The 26,438-nt window shown below is 39.3% G+C and overlaps 1 protein-coding gene across 1 annotated transcript in view; it reads left to right on the top strand.

The window, feature by feature from the left end:
* Window positions 1-25,232, top strand: part of pigg (phosphatidylinositol glycan anchor biosynthesis class G (EMM blood group)) — a 63,549-nt gene extending 38,317 nt beyond the window's left edge. Inside the window, exons 10-13 of the mRNA XM_062425699.1 lie at window positions 669-860; window positions 12,033-12,342; window positions 18,192-18,355; window positions 24,302-25,232. Of these exons, the coding sequence (XP_062281683.1) occupies window positions 669-860; window positions 12,033-12,342; window positions 18,192-18,355; window positions 24,302-24,518 (883 nt within the window). The 3' untranslated portion in view covers window positions 24,519-25,232. The remainder of the gene's footprint in view (window positions 1-668; window positions 861-12,032; window positions 12,343-18,191; window positions 18,356-24,301) is intronic.
* The last annotated feature ends 1,206 nt before the right edge of the window (window positions 25,233-26,438 follow it).

Here is a 26,438-nt window from a genome sequence, read left to right as displayed (position 1 = left end):
CCATTAATATTCTGTCAACAGCACAGGGCAGGGGATTATGGTTCGTTCTTTAACATGCATCACATTGTGGAATAGAGATGTGGATTCTGACCTTTTCCCTGTCCAGCGTTGCCCTTTCTTCCTACCTGCACTGCCTGTTGCTTGGATAATGAGATCTAGGTAGTGTTCCGCCTCATCTTGTCTCAAAGTACCCAACTCCTCTGCTGTCTGAATCAGCTATCGGCTAAATACAAGGCTTCTTCTCAACTTTGATATGTCCTTTGAGGTCTTATTTCCTGTCTGTGCTCAGGCGATGTAATTTCAAACTGTATAGCCTTAAATCCAGTGAACAATTGAAGATCCGTGCCTTTTTAAAGTTTAAACCGGCGCTGGAGGATATGACTGACAGTATTTGATCTCATCAAAATGTTCTCTGTTGCTCAGTAAATAGTCTACTTCAAAGTTTCAAGCTTTCTTTTTTTTATTAATTAAATTGAAATTACTGAGTACATTTTCAGTCATCCTATGTTTTTAGGCTACAATAATGAAATCTGTTGAAAATTGTTCACATAGACATTTTAAATATGGATGAATTTCAGTGTGAAGAGTTATAGGAAGCCCTTCTTCTGAAGAGTGCATGTTGTTTTCTTCACCCCGTGACTGTTGACCTGTCTGTTGTCTCCATCTAGCTCCGAACACAAGACGGTACTCTCCCTGCTGGCTGCTTTCTGTCTTGTTCTCATCTACTTCCTGGTTCAAAGACGGTGCTCGTGGGTCTCCAAGATCGCCCTCGCCCTCGGACTTCTGGGCGTCTACAGCTACCGGGCAGCTGTCGGCAATGTCTTGTTTCCCTGGCAACACTCCGGCCGAAATACATCCAAGTAAGTTTTTTTTGAACCCCTGTGACCATCTCTTCATTGACTTTAACGGCTGGCAAATCGCTGTCCCCTGTTAGTGAGTTGATTTAAAGTGCAGGAATGCCGGGTCGCTCTGTGATGCAGTTGAGCGTGCAGTCAGCGGTACTGCATGTGTCATATGGGACGGAAGATTCAGACCCACATCGCTTTAACTGTGACGATGAACTGCTGTGCTTTTTTTATCCTTTATATATCCACCAACAGTAAATCTTCCCAGCCCAGTGTACCTTCAAGTCCTAAAAAAGCCCAGAGAGTGTCTTAAATTAATTACCCTGAAAGCTGCATCAGACTGTTGGCTTATATTGACATCCAGTAAGAATTGCAGTAGTTTTGACAGGTCTTTTCTCCTTCAACACAATTCTCTGGCACAGCCGCAACCCCTCCCACACCTCTCTCCTGTCCTCTGTTACTGATGAAAGTAAAGTCACATTTTCACAACAGAGAGAGCAGTAAACTAGCTAATTAAGAGTAGAGATTGAACAGAGAGAGCGAAGAGGTAATATATCACCATACCGACTACCGGAATAATAATGTAGTTTTGCAAATTTGCTTTTCATTTGGGTTGGAAATGAGGTGTTTTTAGCTGTCATGACTGGAATCCAACATCATGCATTGTTCTCTATTGTTGTGCAGTTATAAATGTAAGTAGGTTAAGAGAGTGGAAGTATGTAAGAACTCTGAAGATGTGCAAAATGCAATACAGGCCGGGAAATCTCAGCACCTGTTAGACTGAACAGCAAACAATTTTTGCACCTTTTGTGTGTCAGTATTGGAGGTCTCGGAGAGATGTGATGTGTTTTTGGAGATTTGCACAGAAAAGGTAAGTGGCTGCAGAGCCCCACAGGAATAATACGAGATGTAAAGCTTCAGCATTCAAGAAACTTGACTAGATAGTGTAGTCTTTATTGATAAGGAGGCAGCTTTTTTTATGCTTGTTGGTTTTCTTATCTCTATTCTTAAACTGCACTTGAGTTCCTCCTGTTATCATGTAAAGATAAATCATAAAAAGCTTTTCTTAAACATACAGATACATTGAAACTCTTGTAGTACTTTATATTCCTGAAGGAAGGTCTCTTCTACTTACCTTACCTCTACCTTAAAACCTCAATAGGTATATAAAAACAGTTACGTTGCAGTGTTGATTGTGTTTGGACCACCTCTGCTTCCTCTAACTCAAACCAAACAATGAAAAATTACGCTAACTGTAAAAAGACACATTGGTATTCTAGATGATTGATGGTTTGATGCCACTTTACACTGTATGCATATATTCCTTTAGCACAATGTATATGTAATAGCCATTGTTAGCATTGTCCAAAACGAGAGACGATCGACAATCTCGCAGCTGTTAAGTGTGGTAATTTTTCATTCTGCAGACTGTAGCTTGGCACAGAGTTATCATCTACTAACCCTTGTCAGAAAATAATGAGTGTGCGGGGCTGCACAGTTCCCCTGTCTAGTTTTCCTGACCTGCCTTCATCTGCCACCAGTACCTGCCCCCTCCCCCCCTAACCTTTCCTGTTCTCCTTGGCAGTCTCTCCTACTTGCTCGCCTAATTAAAAGCTCAACCTCTCACCCTAACCCGCACAAAGACACCTGACTGAAGCCATGCAGGGGTCCTAGCTCCTTTTTTGACGAACTGTATGATTGACAAGGTTGACGGTCGACCCGGTCCTCCAGGTTTTTCATCATACCTTGACAAGTTGATCATTACTGCGCTCCGCCCCAAGGATTTATTTTAGATGTAGTCTAGACTGTAGTTCCAAGGCTCTTTATTTGCTAAGACAAACTTAGGTTTTGGGGGTTTGTTACAATAACATGCAGTTCATCTTTGGTGCGCTATGTGAATGCTGAGTAAGGATAAGCTATATTAGTAAAAAATAAACTAGAATAGTGCTTCTATTTTAGTATCCTGCAGCTTCCAACTGCTGAGTTGTCGGATAAGGTGAAAATCATGTGAAAAGTTTCCCATAGGTCTTTATTTTTTCGGTTTGGTATTTTTAACAGCCATGTACTCCCATTTATTATTCTTGTTGATAAAATAGAACGGTTTCTGTTTATCTTGAATAAAAAGAACAAAACAAACCTTCACATCATAATGTGACTGTAAAAAGGAACGACTTTGTATAATGACCCTTTTTCAAGTCTGCTTTTCCGAGGTTACACTCTGTGTGTTTTATCAAAGTAAAGCCCCCCCTGACAACTCCCCGGTTCCCTCTTCGCCTTCCCTTTGTGCCAACTGCCTAATTGTGCTGTTGCATCTTTCAAAATGGCTAATGGGGTTGAGAACAGCCAACGCTGCTCACTTTAAACATTTCAAAGAATTACTCTGATTGATGTCACCGTGGATACAGTTTGTCTGTCTCTTTTCTCTCTTCTCCTGTCTCATGCACACACCCTTTCCAGGGGTAGACAATAAGGCAAATTTGCCACTGGCCCTCCGGGCCAGTGGCTTTTGAAGATCACTGGCCCCACCATTGTGACCACTGGCCCAGGAATCGACCCCCATAATAACGAAAAAGAACAATTTGATTTAACAACATTCATTTTAATACTGCAGTACTGTTCAAAAAGTGCAAATACATGAATCAAACGTTCAAAGATATAAATTTTTCTTTCTTTTTTGTAAATTTAAATTATGAAAATAGACACTAACACACCATATGTGTGAATTTGGAACTCTACGACCAACAGAACTGAAATAGATGACGATCAAAAACTCATGACAACTCACGATCAGGAAGTTTTATCATAACTCGCTTTTTGCAAGCTGTTATAAATAAATTGGGATATCAAGATAAGTAATAAAGGGGTAGGGTATTAGTTTTTTATTCTACCTACTCCTTTTAGGACACTGTTCTTTGTTTGTATTCAGCTTTTTGTTTTTTATTTTTATTATATTCGAAATAGGCTACATTCATTCATTCATTCAGCAACACTGTGTTAATTTTAATTTTTTAAATGTTCTTGACCAACACAATATTTGATACATAGCTATAGATGAAATGATCTTTCCTGCCACTATGGTGATAAACTGTATTTAACTGTAGCCTACCTATGAAAACAATAAAACTCAGTAACCAAGCATGTTGTCCCTGTGTGATGTACAGGGGACACGTCAGGACAGTCTGAAGACAGAGAGCTCTGAGGTTGAAGTCCTATGAAAATGAAATGCACCTGTGACTGTGACAGGTCTGTAGCGTCTTGACCACATGTCAGCCGCAGCAGAGGAAACTCCGCTGTTCTCCGCTTCATCGCAACGAGTGGTTTTTTTGTTGTTGTTTTTTGTTGTTGTTGTTGTTGTTTTTAAATGAAGCTCCGATAGCGGCCGGATGAAATACAGGAGGATACAAGCGCAGATCCGGTGTTTATCAAAGCGTCACTGTGCTGAAGCACCGGTTCTGTTTGAGCTGAGTTCATGAAGTTAGAGGCGGTGTTTCTGACCTGCTTCGGCCGAGAGCCCATCACATAGCGCGGCAAGAGGCTGTGAACGGCACGGGGCTTCTGTTATTGTTTTTGCGGCACTCATGAGTTAATAATAGGCTAATAAAAAATAATAGCTAATTGTTCATACAACTTTTCTGTAACTTACTTGTCTGCATACGTGGGCATTGACCGGCATAGTTCACAATAGACTTCATTTTTTTCCTCATCATATCCAAGCCAATTCCAGCGGTCGCGCCACTGAGGCTGGAGCTTTCTTGCCCTTTTCTTTTGTTCATAATCCCTCTCACTCTCTTTCAACTCCTCCGGTGTCTTTCTCTTCTTTTCTTTTTGTTTTTTGCCCGGCGTTTGGCCTGGTGCTGGCGGTTTTAGAAACATTATTGATGTCGGGAACAGTGAGAAACTCCCTGTCAACAGTCTGCAGCAGTTTGCGAGCGGAGCGGTACCTGTACGCGGGAAAGTGCGAGCTGTGCAGGGGGTGTGTTTACGTCCCAGGGACAGCTGGCTGTCTTTGATCGACGGAGTCACACACACACTCGTGTTCGCGGTAATAACCGAGACAGTTTCACAGATATCATTGCAAAAGACAACACCATGTGAATTTTTTGTTGTTTTTATTAACCAAAAAATTTTTTTCAAGGCATATTTTTCACTGGCCCCACCGGGCCAGTGCTTAGAGCGTTCTGGTGGCCCTGGCGGTTTTGAAAGTACGTCCGGGCCACCGGGCCATTTATATTGTCGACCCCTGCTTTCTTACGGCATCATCACAAATGAACCTAAAAATAGACAAGCAGTCTACTTTTGAACCTGACTACTATTTTTATTTAACTGGATATTGAGAGATCACTGAGCACTAACAACATAAAAAAAATCTATACTATCATGGAGACATAAAAGATGAAACACATTAAAGTGTTCCAATAGGAAATAGCTCAACATCAAAGCAGCCGGCTAAGGGCCAAGCCTGTCTAAGTCTGTATAGATCATAGCCAAAGTTTGTTGCATACTTCATTTTCAACCTCAGCAATTACTACGCTACGGCACATTTTCTACCAAACCCCAAAAAAAACCATAAGAGGCATTTACAATGTTTATGGTTTTTTTTCTCTGTGTGTGGTTCGCATTTGTATGTGAGCGAGTGTGCGTTTGTTTGTGTGCGTGCATCACACCTGCACAAAACATGACCCATTTTATCATGTACTGCTTTATCTAGACAGGACTGTTGTGCTGGTTCCCAATTTAAAAATATTCATGCATACCGATCCCGCTTAAAAATGGAAATGTATTCAAACTCGTCTCAAAACACCTGTGAACCCCTGCCACACACACACACATTCACACACACACACACACACAGACAGGCACACACACACATATACACACACACACACACAGAATCTGGTTTTCAGTTTTATTACCCAAGAGGTAAACCATTTTATAACCCTGTTTCAAAGGCAATTCTGTATCGGTACAATATATCAGTGGTAACATTTTCAAAATTATTATCCTCCACTGACTTCAAAGCATTGTTCATAAAAGTGCTTTTGTCTGTACTTTGTCTTTCAAAATGATGCTTCTCTTTCTTTCTTTTTTTTTTAACATAAAGCGGAAGAGAAAAAAAAGATATCAATACACGCTGCCAGCAAAGCAGCTATTGATCTAATGGTTTGTTGCGTAATTAGATGTTTTGTCCGTTTTAAACTCTGCCACTTAGTCCCGGTGGCATTTCAATAGTCGCGGCTTCGACACGCTCAGCTTTATCCCACAGAAAGACCAGGGCTCAGACAAAGTGGGCAGGCCCTCCTCATTCTCAGACGTCTGCTTTAAAGCTCTCCTCTGGCAGTGAATCACTTGTTTTGGCTGATTTACTGAAAGTGTTAGCTTGATGCAGGTGATTGATGAAGGGGATATACCAAACATGTTGAGGGGATTGGGCGCCGTCTTACCTTTCTTACTCGCTTGCTGGAACACCAGCGCTTGTTTCCAAGGTAACATGAAATCCTGGCAGCTCTTATGCTCCACAGCTTTGACAGGCTACTATTTTCTGTCCACTGTTACTACTATTAACTTCACAAAATGCAGAAAATAAGATCAGATCGATTCGACCGGCTGAGTGTCCTCAGCGAATAATGCGGTGGATTCCTCAAGGCTTTAAAGCCCCTGAAAATGTAGTCTCTAACTTAGGTTTTTCTTCTTCAATAACAATAAATATTCATGAATAAATAAACGTCTGTTATTTATGGAGTTAAAGCCCCAAAAACTCTTCATCAGGACTGTGTTGATTTATATAGAATTGAGTGACAGTGGACTGGCAACACAAGCAAACAACCCAACTAAACTGTGACTAGTGCACAGAAATACAAGACTGTGTCACCACATGAACACTACTCTCTACTTATAATCTCACAATGTAATGAGTTACATTTTACACATGCATAAATTATACATGTGCAACATAACACCTTAGTTAGTTATTGATGATCCAAAATGGTTGTTATTCTTGAGTGTCACAGTAACCCGTTTACTATTTATCAAAAGAATAAGAAATGAGTGACACTTCAAACCGGTGAGGAAAGCGCAAACAAAAACACAAATTCAGAAATCTTATGTGTTCATAAAATAAATAAAACTGTTGGCAGAAAATTGTGTGTTCATATTGGATCTTCATATTAAAAAGCTGATTGAAATCATGTGTTGAAGGCCTTTAAAAATATGAAGTTATGATAATGTGTTCAGTATAAAAGTGACCCAGTGTGAATAATGCTGTTTTGGATATGTGTTTAGGTAATAAACCTGAATCCTAATGATTAATGATTACATTAAAGCTGCAGAATGACTACATCCGCTGCTTTAATCAGTGTTTACAGACCTGTCTTACCTTATTAACCTAATCTCTGTGCTTTAAATGTCTCCTGTTTCAAAGTGTGGCTCCGAAATCCGCAAGTAATCTCAGCAAATGATGGCAAAAATGAGAAAACGCATGCTTAGCATCTTTATGATATGTTCTTTATGATAAATGTGCTGCCCTGCAAACAGCTGAACAGCATTATCACAGCAAAATGTGGCCTCTGCTTTGTTGTTTTTGGGGGAATAAGACTTGGACCCTCCCCACCTTCAGGCTGAAGTAACTACAGCCTGAGAAGAGGCGAGTGCAGCAGTGTTACTAACCCTCAAAATGACAACAAGGCGTAGTGCGGTGCTTCAGAGGAGGGTCAGTTCAATGCTAATGACTTAACAATTACACTGGCTGCAGTCTTATTAGGACAAAACCTCTGCGGTACAAGACGCACACACACACACACACACACACACACACACACACACACTTCCAGCATTATTAACCCAGCATTTGCCATAGTAATCTTTTCTTATCTTATCTTAAAATAGCTGTTACAAAACAAATATGACATTTTTGTTTGCCTGTTAGCGGCCACCATGCTTGAAGTGGAGAGGAGGGATGAGAGGGTCGGGGTTGCAGGAGACTTGTTAGTGTTGTTGCAGTTTCTTATTGAGTTGGAAGGAAATCATAGATGACTTGATAATGCCACTCCAGTAGTGTAATATAGGCGAAGGGAGGAAAGACTGTGATCCACTGTAATCAGGAGACACTGGAAGTAACAGCACACACTTTTTCAGGGCTGCAATTGAGGAAATGACATAAACAGCAAATAGCCTTTATTGCTCAGATAAGGAGGAGAGCTTGTTAAAGTTCCTTGTTTTTTTCCACCCTGCTTCCTCTATGCGGTGAAAAAAAAAAAGGAAAAAGATAATGATCTGATTATGTGCACAGAACCCTGCTGGTTGTTAAACACAAACATATATGACAGAAAGATTAATTTATAATTCTCTCCAATTTTTTTTCCTAACCCGCATAAGCCTGCCAGCTCAAACCCATCACTGTCCTTGCATAAAAATCAGATCCAGGCCAGGCTTTTCCTCTTTTCCTTTGCATAAAATAATGATGAATACAATCCCTGCCATATTGTTAAGGGAGTTGTGAATAATAAAGAATAGTGCTGTATGGAGCATATTACTCTGCTCCTTTCCACTGTTGGAACAGGTTTCCATAAAACACACTGATTAATAATACATGTGCAATACTTGCTCAACTCCTTCAGGGTCAGCTATTATCCCGTAGTACTTTCGTGCAGCTTTGACTGCATCCTGCCGGAGAAGAAGAAACGTCCCTTTACTGAGCGATCGCTGTCAAATGGAAAGAAGCACGTTTATGCTTACGAGCGGAAGATTTCTGAATGTGTAAAAAAGCGTTTGCGCCATTCCCGGTTTGTAAATCTCACCATAAAAAAATAAATGTTACAGTAAAAAAAATGTTGAATTATTCTGAATATCACCTGGGGTACAGTGGTCAGTAGGTGAGCATATAAAAAGCACTGTAATCTTAATGACTGGGTTAACCTCCACCTCTGCAGAGAACACAATTGAAAGCCTCAGTTTCTTCAGTCAGTAACACATACAGTAAATTCAGCAGCTCAATAAACTTCATTACCTATAATGTAATGTGTATTTTCCCTCCGTTCATCACAAAAAAAAGAATACAACAACTTATCATTGTTTAAGATGTTTTGCCGTCCGTTTTTATTAAGGGTAATTTATTTCTTTTTTTGACAAATATAAATAAATGTAAGATAATTAAAGTGCAAGATTTGTGGGGAAACATTTCTTTTTCATTTAAGTTGCTCTGGATAAGAGCGCACGCTTATGCCTGAAATGGAAATTAGACTAAATGTAATTGCCTTCATAATCGAAAGCACTTTTCCTTTAAAGCTTCAATTTGGGACTTTTTGAGCATATAAATTATTGATAGATGAAAATGGATTTTTGTGGAGTAAGCTTTTTTGAAGGAGAGGAGCCTTATGGAAACTTTATTTTTCACCTTGGAGTAACCTCTGACTTAAAGCTCACACATAGTGTCGTTCACCACAGGACATATAGTATGAGGGTTGTTCCTCTTTACAGCTTACTTGTATTGACACTTGCTGACATGAATTCATGGAGAACATACTTTGAAACTAGGTGTTCAATATTAAATAGATAAATCATCGTATAAGTACAGGCAACATATAAATTGAACCGTGAAATAAACTCAACTCACTATTTGCAGGTAATTTTAGTTTAATTACAGCAGGCTACATTTTTTCCCCCCAAAGTATGTTAATCACAACAAACAGGCCGGAGCCAATTATGTGTAATTATCTGTTTGTCCATTCATTCAGACTGAAGCAACAGATATCACCATATTCATGGTTCTGACTTTATTTTGCATACCTGCCTGAAAATGTGGGACTGTGTTGTTGAGTCATTTTTTAATAACATGTTGACAGAATTATGTTGCATATGAAATATTAGGTTAGGGTTAATTAATCATGTAGTTATTGTATATATTTATTTTGACTTATTTAAGTTAGTACTGGATCATTTCAAATGTTCTTGGTCATATTACATGTTTTGCTTGTGTTCTGGTATTTTGTAGATAAAACGTCTAATTTACTGAATTAGGATTGAAACCTTTGGTTCTCCGTAGGACTTATTTTGTGAACCTGTTACGTTAATGGACCTTTTTTTTTTCCCGGCAGACATTTAGATTAGTAAAAGCAGGAAAAGCGCAGGTGTAATTAATAACATTAACGACGGGTCCATTTCATTAATTGTCCCAGTAAGTCATGTCAGTTAGTGAATAGGCACAGTAGCAGAGACTGAAACTGTCTCACCTATACGCATTGCAGCCATCATTAACATTATTAATTCCACTTGTGCTTTTCCTGCTTTGACAAGTCAGAGAGTCTGATGTGAAAAGGGACTGTTGTTAGGAGGTAAAGTCAACACCGCTGTAGATCTAACCAGTCAGGGCCAAAGTGAGAAGGCTTAGTCGTCTGACAACTGAAACTGACTACTTCATGAATATTTTGTGTGTATTAAACAGACCAAATCATCAGAGAGATTTAAAGTTGTCAGGTTAAAATAGATATATGAGTTGTCTGCGTCATCTAATTTCTGATTTGTTTTGAAATAGTTTTGATTTGAGCTTCATCCTCTGAGGGATCTAAAGGGTGCAGCTCCAGTTTAGTGAATTCCATTATCTTTATAACTCATTTGAAACTCTAGCAAACAATAAACCTGACACATTCCTTTGTTGTAAAGACAGAAAGTCACAAAACTTCCTTTAAAAACTTGTCAGTTTAATTTTGCCTTTGTAAAAGTAAACATTTCAGACTTTCTGAAAACTGTTAATTATTAATATCTTTTTGTACAAAGTCAGCATTAAAATCCTACTCCTTTTAAACCAAATACAGTGGAAGTACATTCAGTTTCTAGTTTATTGAATACACTAGCTTAAACCAATGCCATCTAATAGTAATAAATCTAATCCAATCATGAGGATTATAATGTTCAGTATTATACAGATTCAGTTTTAGCTGTACTTAATAAACAGGCCATTGGATGTAGATTCACAGGCATACGTAAAGAAGTGTTATTCAGCCACAAACATCACTGATGTAAACAAACCTTTTAGGCAGATAATCAGTACAGTACTGCATGATGTTAGGTTATGTGAGAAAATAGGATATCCATCCATGTGAAGTTAACCTGCAGTGTGCGTACAGTTCAGTCTGTGCATATTAGCCCATAGACTTCAGTTTTAAAGTCATTAATGGCAATAAAAGGAAAAATGACACCCGTGACCTCTAAAAGACCGCCGTAATTTAGATGTAATGTTGTAGTTTGCTTTGTTCTGCTGTCACCGTCTCTTCCGTACCACTTACACTCTGCGGTGATCCATTCAGCAAAGAATGAATTTTATATTAGCAGCAGCTGTGGAATGTCATATGACCTTAAAATGTACTAAAAATATGTTAATACTGTTTCTTGAATGAAATCACAGCAGAGAGCACAACAGACAGAGTGAATGGTGTGAGACAGTCTGTTGTCCTCAGGCACTTCATTCTGTCTTCCAGTCTCATACGTTTAATTCTTAATGTTACACCGAATGAAAGAAGGGTTATGAGTTACAGAAATATAAGGAATTCTGTCTAACAAGAGACCAGGATATGAAATTAATTAAAGCAGTGAACTTTGAAAATCTTATAACAAAGGGTCTGATTGAAATTGGATCATTGGTTATGATGTCAGACATGCTAGTTTAAAAAAATTAAATTAAATCAAGGTTAAATATGCTATTTATGCTGTGCTATAATTCTAGTTTATGTGAAGATACGCCTTTAACAAAAAGTTTCTTTATCTATAAAATATACTTCTGCATCAGTTTTAGTGTACTTTAATTAGATGAGAGCTGTAATTTAATTCCACATCAGACTTTGTGGGGCTTTACGCTCGGTTGCATTTGATTTATTAAGAGAGTTGTTTTGGTTCTGTTAAGTATTTTGATTTTGCTCGTGTCTGTTGCTTAAAGCTGTTGCCTTTATTTGAACCAAAAAAATGATTTTTTTCTTTTACAATTCAGAGTATAAATGTAGTAGTAAATCATTTTTTTTCATGTCACAAAACCCATCTCTGGATATTTAATTGTTCAGTGCATGGAGAGGTACAGGAGGACAGCCAGAGTCTGTTACCACAATTACTTGAATATTGAGCGAGACGTTGTGTAGAGAAAAATCAATACTGGCTTACTGCAAATGCAAAAATGACAGAGACTGTAATCTTTCTCTCTTTCAGGGGCACAGTGGAGGCACGCTTTGTTTACGTCTTTGTTTTGGGCATCCTCTTCACGGGCACCAAGGACTTGTTGAGATCCCAGATCATCACAGCAGATGCCAAGTTGAAGAGCAGGGGGTTATGGGAGATTTACAGCGGCCTGGTTTTGTTGGTTTCTCTTTTGTTTCGTGCTCACAACTTGCCAGTGCTGTGCTGCTGTCTATTGATCCAGACCCTCATGGCTCAGTTTATCTGGAAGAAACTCCACTATGACGCAGCCCAAACCACCATCATGCACTACTGGTTCGGTCAGGCCTTCTTTTACTTTCAGGTAAGTGACAAAAATTATGTTGATGATCGCACTTTGTTAACAGCATCATTGCCCATTAAGAAATCTGAAATGATTTATGGACTGTATTAAAATTGTGATCATTCATTCATTCATTATTTGAGCAGCCAGACACCAAAAAACACCAAAAATAATGTTACGTATTTATAATGTTAATTACCAGCTATTTCATATATTCAGAATAATTCATCATTGTAAAAGGGGCAGTGGGAAGCTAAATGTTTGTAAAGTGGGCTTGTGACCAGAGAGTTGCTGGTTTTCTAGTGTGATCCCTGTACTGGCAGGATAAAAATTGGTGGGGAATGCCATTTCCCCTCCCTAATTTAAAAGCCACTTTCAGCATTTAAAACTGTGAAATTTTGAGACAGTATCAATTAATTTGAGGGGTTTCAATCATGAACACACAGTAAATACAGCAGAATTTGTCAATTTCAATTTTGATTAATTTTGACACATGAATTTGCGACGTTGACCAACAGCCATAGTCTTGACAAGGCTGGCGTTTGGGGGAACTGAAAGGGAGAGTCAAGAATGCCGAAATCTATCATGTTAACTTAAAGTTAGCATTAGTAACCTTGTTAGCGTAGAGATCTGTTTTCCATCTACAGCAACCAAGAAAATAAGACATTAATGAAACAAATCTGAGTGAGAAGAGCTACAACTGTTTGCACTAAAGTTTGACAACTTTTAATGAAATGATGTACAACCATGAAATGGTCTGTGAAAACAGAAAGATCCTCAGGGAGATATTGTGGCTGATCAGTGCTAGCGTGTTCCTGCTAGGCTGTTAGCGCTTAGCTTGCAAGCTATAGTAGTTCACCAACTAGCCCTGTGACATGGTTCCTGTGTGACCGATCTTCTAGAAACCACATATTTGACATAGGTAGACCAATTTGATTTGCTGTGCCACTTCTTAGTGTGACCAGGTCTAAAGGAACAGTTTAGTTCGTAAAGTGTCTGTGTTGCCTCACACTCTGAAGTCGAAAGAGTTTTTTAGTTTGTAGCCACAGTAAAATATGGAGTTAAAAAGTCAGTCATTGCAGAGAGGAGGAAATGTGATCTGATTTAAAAACAGGTATAACTGTGCATATTTTCACATAGTTTCTCTCGAAAGCCGATCATAGTGTTTCACCCAGTAGTTCATATGAAAAGTGAAATAGTTGCGTCAAGAATAAAAAAAAGAGAGCCAGAGGCAGAAGTTTAAACCTTGACTTCATTGTCACCTCTGCACAGCGTGAAGTTGGTGTGAATGTTGAATCATCATCAGTTCAACAGAAATGGAGGGGAGGGGGTTTCTAAAGCCTTTAACCTCCGACTACTCCAGAGGAGCTGCTCCATGGCCGACAGCTGAGACAGTGGATAGATTGGGCGGCCCCCAGGTGTGAATGTGCATAACTGAAAAAGAGGGCTCTCGGTAAAACGTGAAAAGATGAAAGTATTGGAGCAGTAATGTCAGACTCATCATGATTCAGGATATGATCGTTGGCTGAACACCTGTTTCTGTAAAGGAAGTCAGTGGGTCCCAAAAAGCTTGTTTGTGGGTGCAGTCATCAAAGTAGTACCCCTCTACTCACCTCCCCAAATAAAGGATAAGTCTGTTGGCATTCTGTATTTTTCTTATTGTTAACAAATCCCATAAAACAATTAATCCCAACCAGTGATTAATTGATCCTACTAATAAATATCTTCTGTGCCGTAGACACTCGCTGTAGCTGTTACACTGTGTGACCTTCATTAGGATGAACATGGGCACTGTGGTTTATTTATGAGTCAACTCTACATACAGCATCCCGCTGCTTGAAATACTCACTAGTGCACTTTAAGTTTATTAATGTGCAGCTAAAAATAGTCCCTATCAAAGGCGCTATTTATCCATGTTAAGTTAAGATCTATAAAAACTATAGTGCTCAGCTGTTTTATTTCATTATTTAGCCTTTAGAAGATAACCATATTACTAGTTTACAATTTTAACAAACACTTAGAGAAGCTGATACCAAAAAGATACACATGTATGAGAACCACAATCAGCTCAACTCACATCTATAGAAGGACGTGCAGAGAACGACCAAACAGTAAGCATGTTCTTCTTATCTGATTGCAAGAGACATCTAATTTAACGCTCTGACACAGAGTGTAGCAACATTTACGAAAGCCATCACCAATGATAAAGTGAATGTGCTGTAATAGGTGCCATTCTGGGCGGAGGAAGTGGTTGTGCATGAATTGTATTACTTCCATCCAGCGCCGGCATGAAGGCCAACCGGACAAGTTCTTTCCTTCAGATGTGTTACGGCATTATGAGGTCTGAACGTTCCTCAAAGGCAGAAATTATACCTGGCGTTTGATTGAACCTCCACCCGTCCAGGACAGATATTTGGTTAGCAACCGTGTGTTGTTGACAACTCTGATCTTGCACATCACTAACAATTTAATAAACCGTCATCGCCCTTGGGTCATTAATACTGTGATGGGCTCGGGAATAGACCCGCCACTAGACAATTTCCAAAGTCTAGTCGGCCAGCCATGTAATTACAGAGCTTTGAGGAATAACGTTCTCAAAGAAGTTGTAACCATAATGGATGTGTAAAGCGGCAACGTAGGAGATTTAAACTCGCCGATCTGAAACAAAAACTGTTGCGGATCAAAATGATGTCAAATTAAAATCTCATCAGCGAGTACAGTGACAGTTGATCATTGAACTCTGGTTGTACGAGCTTTAGAGAGACACACACACCTGTTTTCTGTGTATTTCCAGAGGCTTTATTATAACGATTGTCTGAAAGCCATTGTTTTTTTCAATCTCCTCTGTTTTTGGCAGCCAGAAAAAATACAAGAGGGTTGTGGGAAATTTTCCAGGTAACCTCAGCTTTAGTGTCACAGAAAAAGTGAAATTGGTGTTTGAACGATGAATTAACCGTCTCACAGGAGAATATCTGGCCGTCTGCATTTAACTGTCTCGATCATTCGCAGTGATGGACGAGTCAGACTTTGCTGTGGGTATTCTGTGGATTTATCGCTGCCCCTAAAACCAGATGGTCAGGAAAGCAGCAAAGGAGGTGTTTATTCTTCAGAAATGAGCTTGTTTGTGCAAATGCTACAACACGAGTAGGGACGAGTCACCCTGCGGGTATTCATTCAGATGCAACTTAGCAACCTTCTGTAGAAAATATTAATCATCGCACTGATAATGTTAGAGCTCAGAAGTAGAAGGTGGGCGCAATTTGACCAAGGTGACACACAAGTTTCTCATAACACTTTTCAGGTTGATAAGCATCCCTTTGTTGGCCATCAGAGTGTGAGAGTTAGATAAGATGGTGCGATGAGGAGTTTATACCAAAATTGCATCAGTCTTCATACTTTCCCCAAAGTAGAGGCAAGTCATGGCAGGTCAGACTTTTTCCTTGCACAGTAAACACTCCATCAATGAGCTGTACTAGACCTGCAGCACTCTCTGACAGTTGTTATGACAATCAGTTTTGCCTGAAATTCATTCATAAAGCATTTCTTGTAGTTCAGTTTATTCCTTAAGTGACAATATAAGTGTTGATGTTGACTGTAGCAAGCAAGCAAATAGAAAACAGCCATATGCAGCCTTCTGTTTCAGATGTAGCCAGCTGTTGATGTCTCTTACTCAGTGATCATCAATGATGTGTGTGCAGATGGGAAATAAACCTTTACTTGATGTGTTACTTCTTTTTCCTGTATGTGTGTGTTGGAGAAGTGAGTACAAGCAACAGCCTAACAGTGACAATGAATTCCAGATTTAATGATCACTTCTTATGCGCGAGGAAATTAAATTTGTTAACTACTGTAAATGACCTAATTCTAGGGCTGGGCAATTCATCGAAAAAATAATCGAAACCGACACTTAGAAACTCTAATCAACTTAATCTTGCTCATGTCAATTAATCTTGGTGTTCACTGTTGCCATGACAGTAAAGGTTGCATATATTTAAGGAATTCGAAAACTTGTCTTCAGTGATTATTTTAACCCAAACCATGATCTTTACATAGTTCTATCAAGTAAACTAGACATTAACCACAGCGTCACACCTTAAAACATCATTATTTTCACTCCCTAAAGATACTCATGTGTGAGGGCAGCAGTGTAAAACACAAAACAAAAGAAACTGTGAAAATACATAATTGTTCATCAAGGGTGCAGATAATCGTTCATTAATCGTAATCGAGGTTAAAAGTTCAATTAATCGTGATTTTGATTTTTGCCATAATAACCCAGCCCTACCTAATTCTAACTAATTTGAATGTTAACATTCGGGAAAGGTTGATTGATTTGTCTGGAGGCAGCGTCTCAGAGATGTGAACAGGAGGCAGATGATTTCAATCAGCTCATGTGCCGCCCAGAAATCAGATTAGACACCTGTGCAGCACAAGTGTGAATACAGGTTTCTTTGCGTGTGGTATTTATACTTTAACCCTCAAACTTAAAGTCACCCTTTATAGTTTTAATTGTGTTTTTTGACAGTAAAGTGTTTCACCTGTGTCCTGCTGCACGTGCATGATACAGACAAACAGGGACTATTATAATAACACTGAGTGATACCAAAGGGCAAAAACTCCACATAGTACCTTTAATCAAGTTGAACAGATTTAGTTAATTTCAAAAAAAGAAAAAAATCTTTTTAATAGCAAATATATGTTAATAAATGTTTAAATACTGTCCATACACAAGGCAACTGTTGTATTTGGATTCATTAATTACATACTGTTCATATTCTGACTCATAAGTCTCTGCACCAATTGACATTCATAAATTCCCCATCACTCATTAATACATGTTTGATTAATCCTTCTGTGAAAAAAGACATTCACTATCACTATTATGTGGTCCAGGAGAACATTTTATAGAATATGATGAATATATAATGTTTGAATGCTGATTGTTAAATTTCTTTTAATAAACAGAGGTCAAATGTAAAGTTGAGTTGAACAGTATGTAAGGGTTAATGTGTTATTTTCATTAATATGGATTTACTGAAGATAGGGAGCCTATCTGGTCCAAATAATGATGATGTGCACTGGCTAAAAATAAAGTCAGCACAAGTGCAGATTAGACTTCATGTTTAATCTGTTTTCTTAAAATACGACCATTCTCTCACATGCTGGTTGAGCTTGTGGTGAAATGACTGAAAAACACACTGCACACATAAATTAGGCTGTGAAGTTTTTGTCAATTCTAACACAGTTTGGTGGCCTTTTTTGAGTTGTAATATATTACATATTGCATTTCAACAAGGGTTTGCTTTCCATGTATAAATATGTCTAAAATGTACACACAGAAACATTTTACATTGCAGCTATAAATCTCGATTGCATTGCAGTGATAAAAACTCTCAAGCTCAAGATGAAATTTCAGAGTGAGAAAAAATAAAACCGGGTAACAAAAGTTTTAATATTCTCAGTTTACTGCAGGCATATTTGGCCTGATCCAGAGATACTGGAAATTGGTCACATAGCTGAATAAGCCACACATATGCTTGTGTTATCAGGAAAAACAAACTGTGTGTACTGGCACATACAGTATGCACATGTACAGATACACAGAGGCCAGAGTGGCTCTAATGAGAGTCCAGCTCCAGACAGAAAGCAGTTTGAGCTGTTGTGGTCTGAGGATTGAAAGCACAAACAGCTGGGCCACTGGGAGGTCGCCAGAAGCTTGGAGTAATGATGATAAAGCAAACAACCAGTTATTTTAAAGCAGTGAAATGCTTACAAAGCTTCGCCCACAGATGTTTGTGCTCCTGCTTTTGTCTGTACACAGGGTAAGGCTCTTGGAAATGCTAAAATAAGTATCTTTTGTGTTTCCGCAGGGCAATTCCAACAACATCGCCACCATCGACATTTCAGTCGGCTTCGTTGGACTGGAAAGTTACGTAGAAGCACCTGCCATCTTCTTAACGGCCCTCAGTACTTATGCGGGGCCCGTGCTCTGGGCGTGTCACCTCGTCTGCCACCTCAGCTCAGGGAGAGAAAGGTAAATGGTAGTTTTTAAATGAAAACAGCCAAATAGCACATTACAAACTGGTGTGATGCTGATCTTTACACTATAATTTACGATAAGCAGTAATCTGTAAGAGGCTGTGCTTTTGTTTGTCTGGCTACGTTGGATTTATTTCTCTTTCACTTTCAAAAGAGGTTTTGAGCTCATTGAGATTACCCGATTAGATAAAGGTTATATATTCTGCTCAAGTTCAAAACAAGCATCAGAGTGGGGAAGAAAGGTGATTTAAGTGGCTTTGAATGGTCATGGTTGTCAATGCCAGACGGCTGACTGTCTGAGTGTTTCAGAAACTGCTGATCTACTGGGATTCTCACTCAGAACCATCTCCAGGGTTTACAGAGAATCTTGTTGATGGCAGAAGTCAGATGGCCAGGCTGGTTCAAACTGATAGAAAAGGCAACAGTAAGTCCAATAACCACTTGTTACAACCGAGGTAAGCAGCAGAAGAACATCTCGGAATGCACAACACGTCGAACTTTGAAGCAGATTGGCCACAGCAGCTGAAGACCACACCGGGTGCAGCTCCTGTCAGCGAAAAATGGGAGACTGAAGCTACAGTTTGTTCAGGTTCACCAAATTGAACAATAGAAGATTGGAAAAACATTGCCTGGTCTGATGAGTCTTGAAGTCTGCTGCGACTGCGGGTCAGAATTTGGCAGCATGAAAGCATGGATCCATCTTGCTTTGTATCAACAGTTCAGGCTGCTGGTGGCGGTGACATGGTGTGGGGGATATTTTCTTGGCACACTTTGGGCCCCCACGCACCAACTGAGCATCATTTAAACCATCCATCCATCCATCCATCTATCCATCCTTCTACAACTACAGTCTACCCATCTTCTAGCAAAGTAAGCAGAGAAGTTTTAATCGTTATTTGAAAAGTACTACTTGAGCTTATCTAACAACAAAGGTAGGGAAACTGCTCTGCGAAGTAGTTTAATACACTGCTCTCGTTTACTTTGGCTTTTACCCTCTGTGTTAAACTTTCTTGCTCTGAATCATCTCTGCGGGTGGGACAGCACAGGTGCACAGAAATATTCAGTTAATTGGTTTACTCATAGCAACAGGGAGAAGCCACTTGCAGGGCTTCAAAGATGCATGTAAACAGCTTAACCTGCGTAAGACCTTAACTGGAGAGGGGCCAGTAGTTAGGCTGCTGTATGTGTATGAATTCAGCCAATAACTAGAGCTTCCCCTCAGTAGGAGACCTTGCCACAGAGTTGAGTTATGACGTCTTTGACTGGTAGCAGCTGCTCCACCGATAGAGCCAAAACTTTAAAAAAGTACCTTTTAATGTAGACAAAGGATGGTGTTTGTATAGAAGGAGTTTGTTTAATCTCCATTTGTTGTGTAAATGTGAGTGAAGTGAGTAATAGAAATGTGAGGATAACCTCTAAAGCTGCAGTCTGGTGATAAAAAGTCATTTCTTTGTGTGGAAAAAGTTTCAATTTTGTTAGCACAAAGGTCCCACAGAAATTAGACTGCAGAGGGTGTATATGCCCATGCATGATTTATATTCTCTATCATCTTTGATCCCACACTTGAATATGATGTGTTTAACATTTCAGTAGTCCAGACGGTCTCCAATAAAACAGTTCAACTCATCTTAAATTTTTTGTGCTGCTAGCAGTGGAGTCTAAGAATGACCGCCCTTCCATCCAACAATTTTGCTCCAGAGCGGCCGCATGCTATGAAATTTGATGTGGACATTAAAGGTCCTCAGGGAATGATCTGCGATGATGATGATGATGGTGACATTTCATTTAGCGTTTCCACCAGGTAAAAAAAATGCCCTTGTGACCAACACTTTGATCCCTGACAAGATATCACAGAAGAAAACAGTGGTCAGGTTCTCATGAAATATTCAACACCATCGTGAAATTTTTTTCCACATTTCCACCGAAACATCAAAATTTAATTAGCATTCACACAAATCCAAGGTAACGTGTCTTTCTCAATTTTAGTAAAACCCACCATTTTTCTTGTTCCATCGCTCTCAGGGGTAAAAAAAAACGTTTTAATTTTTAACCCCGCTAGAGAGCAGAGGGGTTAAACATGAAAAGCAGTCATGCAGAGATTAAAGCTACCACCTCGCCACAGTGTAGCATTTATTTTCTACAAGAACTTACAAATTACTAATGAGAAACACGATCTCACACAGCTTGGGACAGGCGGACGGCGCTGAGGACAAAGTTCAAGTGAACTGGAAGGGGGATATGCTGACTTATTAAATGTACATACATTCAAATTACTGCCCTAAAGTGTTTCAACTAAAAGAAAATCTCATTTCAGATACAGCTCTTGCATGAATTGGTCTGTTTCACTTGTGAGCTTAAACTGCAACAACAATAAAAGCAGGAATTACACTGAATTTAATCTAAAAAGCACACAAACAGCTGATGATGATGTTGGCAGAGCCTCGACACATTCACTGTGGTTTTACTGTGATAAACCAAATTGCCAGGATGTAGTTTGGACCTTCCATGAAGGCCGCCATGTTGCATTGTTATGTTTCTACAGTACAGAACGGACAAACACTAGCCTTTCTCATTTTTTGTGGGTTTTGTAGTAGCCATACATTCTCATACATCCTTGGAAGGGAAGCTGAGGGTGAGGGAGGGGGATTCAGGTGTATTACCTCACCATTAAATGCCAGTAAATCCTACACACTGTACCTTTTAAATCTAGCTTGTTAAGCACAGTGCAGGACATATGGACCATCTGTCCTGTGTTGTCATCATTCATATCGTTGATGACTTCCCCTCTAAACTTTCCACTTCATTTGTAATATCCACTCAGAGGCATTGCGACAAATCAAACTTTAAAATAGTCTCAATGCATCGTCCCTCACTTAGTATTGACTCTGCACCATCAGCAGCCCGACCACAAGGCAAATACTGGAAATGGACTCTGATCAATAGCTATTCATCAGGTCTCGCCTGACACGGTCAAACTGTCACTGAAAGCAACATCATAATTTGAAGAGAAATTCTCTCATTGTTTCAGTCCATTTAATCACCGTTAGACCTCCAAGCAGAAGGAGACACATCAACATGGCTTTACTTTCATCATGAAAAGTCTGATGTTCCGCCACGAATACAAGCGGCAGAAGGCATATTCAGGTCGCGCTATTTTCAATGCGTAGTTGATTTCCAAGCAGCTGCATCTGCTCTTTGAAATTACCTTTTTTTTTTTGTAGAGACGAAGGGGGGGGGGGGGGGGAAGTGGTGATGGTGACAGACAGCTGATCTTTTGTGCGGCCCGCTGCTTTGTGAGCTCAAAAGTGAAATGGTTTACTGAAGGACGACGTATTGAAAGAGAAGCCGCCTTTCTTCGGATTCACTGTGGTGCTTTTTATTTGTATTTTTTATGTACATCATTATTATTACGACGAAGACCGAAAAAGAGATTTTCTTTTTTCTCTTACTGTTTTTTTCTTCGAATTGGGTATACAGGCCTCTTCTTTTTTCTTAATTCAATCATTTTGTTTTGATTTTCACTTGTCTTACAAATGCACTAACATGTCTCAAATAAATGAAATTAAAGTGGAGCTTTATCAGCTCATTAGTTTGTAAAAATTGCGAGTTAGAGATGTTGTAGATGTCTCGTGTTTCCTCCGCAGAGACAGGAAGTTGCTGGCAGGATTTTACAGACTGAGTGTTTACTCTGGTAACCGACCTGAGAGGTTGTACATGAATGTTTCAGTAGCTCTTTGAGGGAGAACACACATAAACACAAATAAGCTTCAGCTGCTTAAAAAATGGCTCTCGAAGGCCAGAAACTGTTGGGTAGTAACTATTAGTAGTCTGTATGTTTTTTTTCACAGTGTAGTAGGATTTAAATGTCTCTCTACAGCCTGGCTCTGTATTATTTTATGTAGCTCGAGCCTCTCTTTTATTCTCAGTAACTATGACATTAGAGCCTCATTTGTCTTCATGAAATCTGAGGACACGGTGACTTTGCCTCAGTTGTCACAGTTTTACAGATGAATCCATTAGAGCAACACAAGTAACCAGAGAAGTCCCCATCTTGAACATTTATTGGACATAAAAAAATAAAAAGAATTGAGGTGAATGTTAAAGTTCATGATCTGCTCATTGGAAACAAACAAAAGTTACAGAGCTACAAAATATTAGGGCATTTTTAGTGTGTTCACTGTTTTTTTCACTTCCAAATACATAGTTTAGATGTTTGGGTTAAACTAGAGATTTGTTTTAAAGGGTAGTCCACCAATTTACATATCACGTTCATTGAAAATATTACTCAGTCTGTAAAACCGTTGTATTATGTCGTCTGTGCTTCTGCAACAGTTGCTCCAAAGCCTGATGAAATAACAATGAAAGAGCCAATTGAGTTGCATTATAGGAATTGTAGGGTACAGTGTTTGGAGCTGGAATTGGATTAAAAGTCAGGATATTTTTGCCTCTGCTGCATCAATTTTGAGCATTTAAAAAAAATCTTTTTCTTATGAATCCTCAACTATATGGAAGTGCTTAATCACTGGAGTGTCCTTTTTAAATCTGTCTGATCATCTCACCACGTGTGTCTCATTTAAATGGACTGCCCCACATCTCAGGAATGCAAATGCTGCTTAAAATGTAAAATCATAATTAACAGGAATGATCCAACGCCACAGAAAATGTTGATGAAAGATGGAATTTTCCTGACTCATTGGTTCTGCCTCCCAAACTGAAGACAACATAGCAACAAATGTATATTTTCCAGTATGTGCCACAGTAGAGGCGGCTAAGCAGATGACTAAGCGGTTTGATCCCAGGCTCCTTCAGTCCACATGTCAATATGTTACACCAATGTGTGAGCGTGCGTGCGTGCGTGACCATGGCTGCTTCTCCTACCAGTGTATTAATGTGTGAAGCACTTTGAGTGGTTGGAAGACAAGGTGTTATTATAAATGCAGTCCATTTACAGTAGTGAATAAAAAACCTCATTGATTATTGGTCATACTTCACCAACATTTGTGTGTATTTATGTCTTCCATAGAGATTATCATTGTTCTGCTTGTGTGTGTGTGTGTGCGTGTTTACTGGCCCCTCTGATTGAATTTCCACCTCCAAACTGGACAACTTCCCATGTCTCCTACTTCATCAGCGAGCCTTCTCTTGTGTTGGGAAAAAGCTTGAAGTTCCTCCCCCTCAGCTGGGACTTTGCCTGTTTGAATGAACAACATCTCCTGTACTTATTTACGTGCGTTTCAATGCGTCAGAGACTGTTTTTTTTATCTCTTCCTTTAAGCCAGGAGATGAAGTCTTTGTGTATCTGTGTGTGTGTTTAGTTTTACATCATCATCTCCTAATCTCCTCCCTGCTTCCCTCCTCCCATCACGCAGGTTTTAAAGTCATTAACTTCTTTATCAGAATTTGCCAGCAATCCGTATTATTGTGAGAAGATAATTGAATCAGACGTCTTCTTCTTCTTCTTCTCCTGGGTGCATGCGTACAGTAGAAAACTCCCAAAATGTGAAAAATGTGGCCTTTGCTATGAATCACCACACAATCTGCAGCTTTACTGGTCTGACATCATTGTGTGCTGCTGGGATTTTTTAAATAAACACAATTATACACACAAGAACATAGGCAGTGCAGCTTTCTTTAACTATGCTCCAAAATGATGAAATAATAGAGCTATAAGAGATGTGTGGGCTCTGTAAACATTTATACATGACAGCTGAAAACTTTTTTATTAAAGTTGGCTTTTAACTAATGTCATTCTTATTAATGTTTTAACTAATCCTGTCTTTTTATAGTCTAATTTTAGTGTCTTTCTATTTGCCCTTGGATCACATAAAAAAAGACAACTTTTCTCCACAGGACGTTTGACTATTATTCACAGCGCAGAGTCGTTTACTTTGCTCTCCGCAGTGCTTCCCTCCTCTCTGATGAATCCTTTTCCTCTCCGCAGGAGCCCGGTTGCAGTGAGCCATGGTTGCTACTGTTTGGCCCTGCTGAGGTCTGTGCCAGCTGCAGCCTACATTGTGCTGGTGACTGTTCTGCGCTACCATCTCTTCATATGGAGCGTCTTTTCACCCAAATTGCTGTATGAGTCCATGCACCTGCTGCTGACTGCCGGAGTCTGCATCTTCTTCAACACGATGGAGCAAAGCCGCAGCTCCAGTTAGTCTCCGGAACCCAAAGACTGAGGATCGTCACTTAAGGTGTCCCCTTAAATCAGACAGGTCACACTCTCTCTAACATACATTACTACTACAATATGCTTTCCCTGTCTCATGTAGGATACTTACCTGTTCTCTACATGTGAATAGACGCTTTAGAAAAAGATCCATCCTTTGAAATCTACACATTTTGATTGCAAAAAAACACTTTTAAGAATGCTATAATGTATATTTTTGGGCAGTGTAAATATCCTTCTCTTTGCTAAGGGGGAAATGTTTGGGGAGAAATAAAAATGAAATGATGTAAAGGTACATTTTGAAAAAGGATAACTTCTTTTTTACAATGCATACTGTGAATTAGCTCAGGGACTATTGTGCAGTGAGCTGCAGGGACAACAGTACAGTAGAGTGTGTGATGTTTTCACTCCATACATGATTTAATAACTTTGTTCAATATCAACACACAACGTCCCGTCCCCCCCCACCCCCACCTGTAACAGCAGAGTGTGTACGTGATGTCTGGGCGTTCGCCACTCTGAAAACACATCACAAGACTTGTGCTGAGTGGAAGTTTGCAGTTATATTCTGGCTGATAAGAACCTAAGCAGAAGCACAGGTGTAGATAATAAAATTCATGATGGCTGAATTTCATTTAAGGTTCCGGCGTCGTGCACGCCGGCTCGCCGTCACACCGTCGTGGTTTACGGGGACTCTTGAACAGAGCGGAGCCGTCGTTAATGTTATTAGTTACACCTGTGCTTTTAATGGTGCGACAAGTTGAAATGTCTGCTGTGGGAAAAAAGGACTGTCGACTAATCAGAAACATTTATGTTGCCTCGTCCTAAAAAGATGCAACACAGTGAGAGGGACACACACACATACACACACACACACACACAGTCCTGAAAGTAGGTCTAACCAGGGAACATAAGTGAAAACACCTGTGCGGGGGCTGCTTTTTTTTGTCCTCAGTGCAATTGTTTGGCTTCAGAGCATCTCCATTATGCCGCACAAGCCAATTCAATCGGGAGAAATTATATATTGTCCGTTTTTTTTTTTCCACTCTCAAAAGATTTAAGCCTCCATTCATTTTTAGAAAAAAGGTTGACTCAGAGCTGCGTTTGCTGAAAAGCCGTTTGAGGTGGATTTCTGAGCTTGGCCAGTGTTTCTACGGACAGGAAGACGAGAGGATTCATGTTTGAGTGTGCTACTTCTTCAAAGTGCAGACTAAAGGCTTTCATTTGAGATCTGAGAACTACTGTATGGGTCAGGTTCATCATCGTCTGCCCATTTAGATACACTGAGGTTAGAGCTGCACTAACAGTATGAATCACAGAGCTATATTTATCATATTACAGTTTTCAGTAAATACATTATATGAATTCAATATAATTAAATGGAAAATAGCTGTAAAAAAAAAAAAAAAAAAAAAAAATTACTTTTTACCAGAATTTCCACCAACCGGCCAGTACACAATCAAGCTGTAGTTAATCACAACAAACATGATATCTCACATATGGGAAGTGAGATAATACAATAAATTAAATATTTTACATACTAATTCTTTATAAAAAAGTCTTATCATGTATTGCACTAATGAATTTCATCCTAATTAAGACAAAGATATTTATTCAGCAACCATTTTCAGGTGTAGGCGAACATTTAGCAGTCTACATCCCATTAAGAACATTATCATTTTTCACATTCAGCTTGTTTTATTTTGGGTGAATCTCTATGAGGATTTCGCTCAATGTAAGTCAATTAGGGAACCAAATTAGTCGAATGCAGCATGCAGTAAAAACACTTGGCAACGCTCACTGGCAAAATATATACAACACTCAGTTATGGGGTTTGCCAGGTCATTGCCAAAAATACATTTCGTGGATATATTTCCGCTCGTTATATTTTCTTCTTAATCCTGTTGAG

The sequence above is a fragment of the Scomber scombrus genome, chromosome 9 (genome assembly GCF_963691925.1).
Source record: "Scomber scombrus chromosome 9, fScoSco1.1, whole genome shotgun sequence".
In the NCBI taxonomy this organism is placed as follows: domain Eukaryota; kingdom Metazoa; phylum Chordata; class Actinopteri; order Scombriformes; family Scombridae; genus Scomber; species Scomber scombrus.
This window is presented reverse-complemented; position numbering and strand designations above follow the sequence as displayed.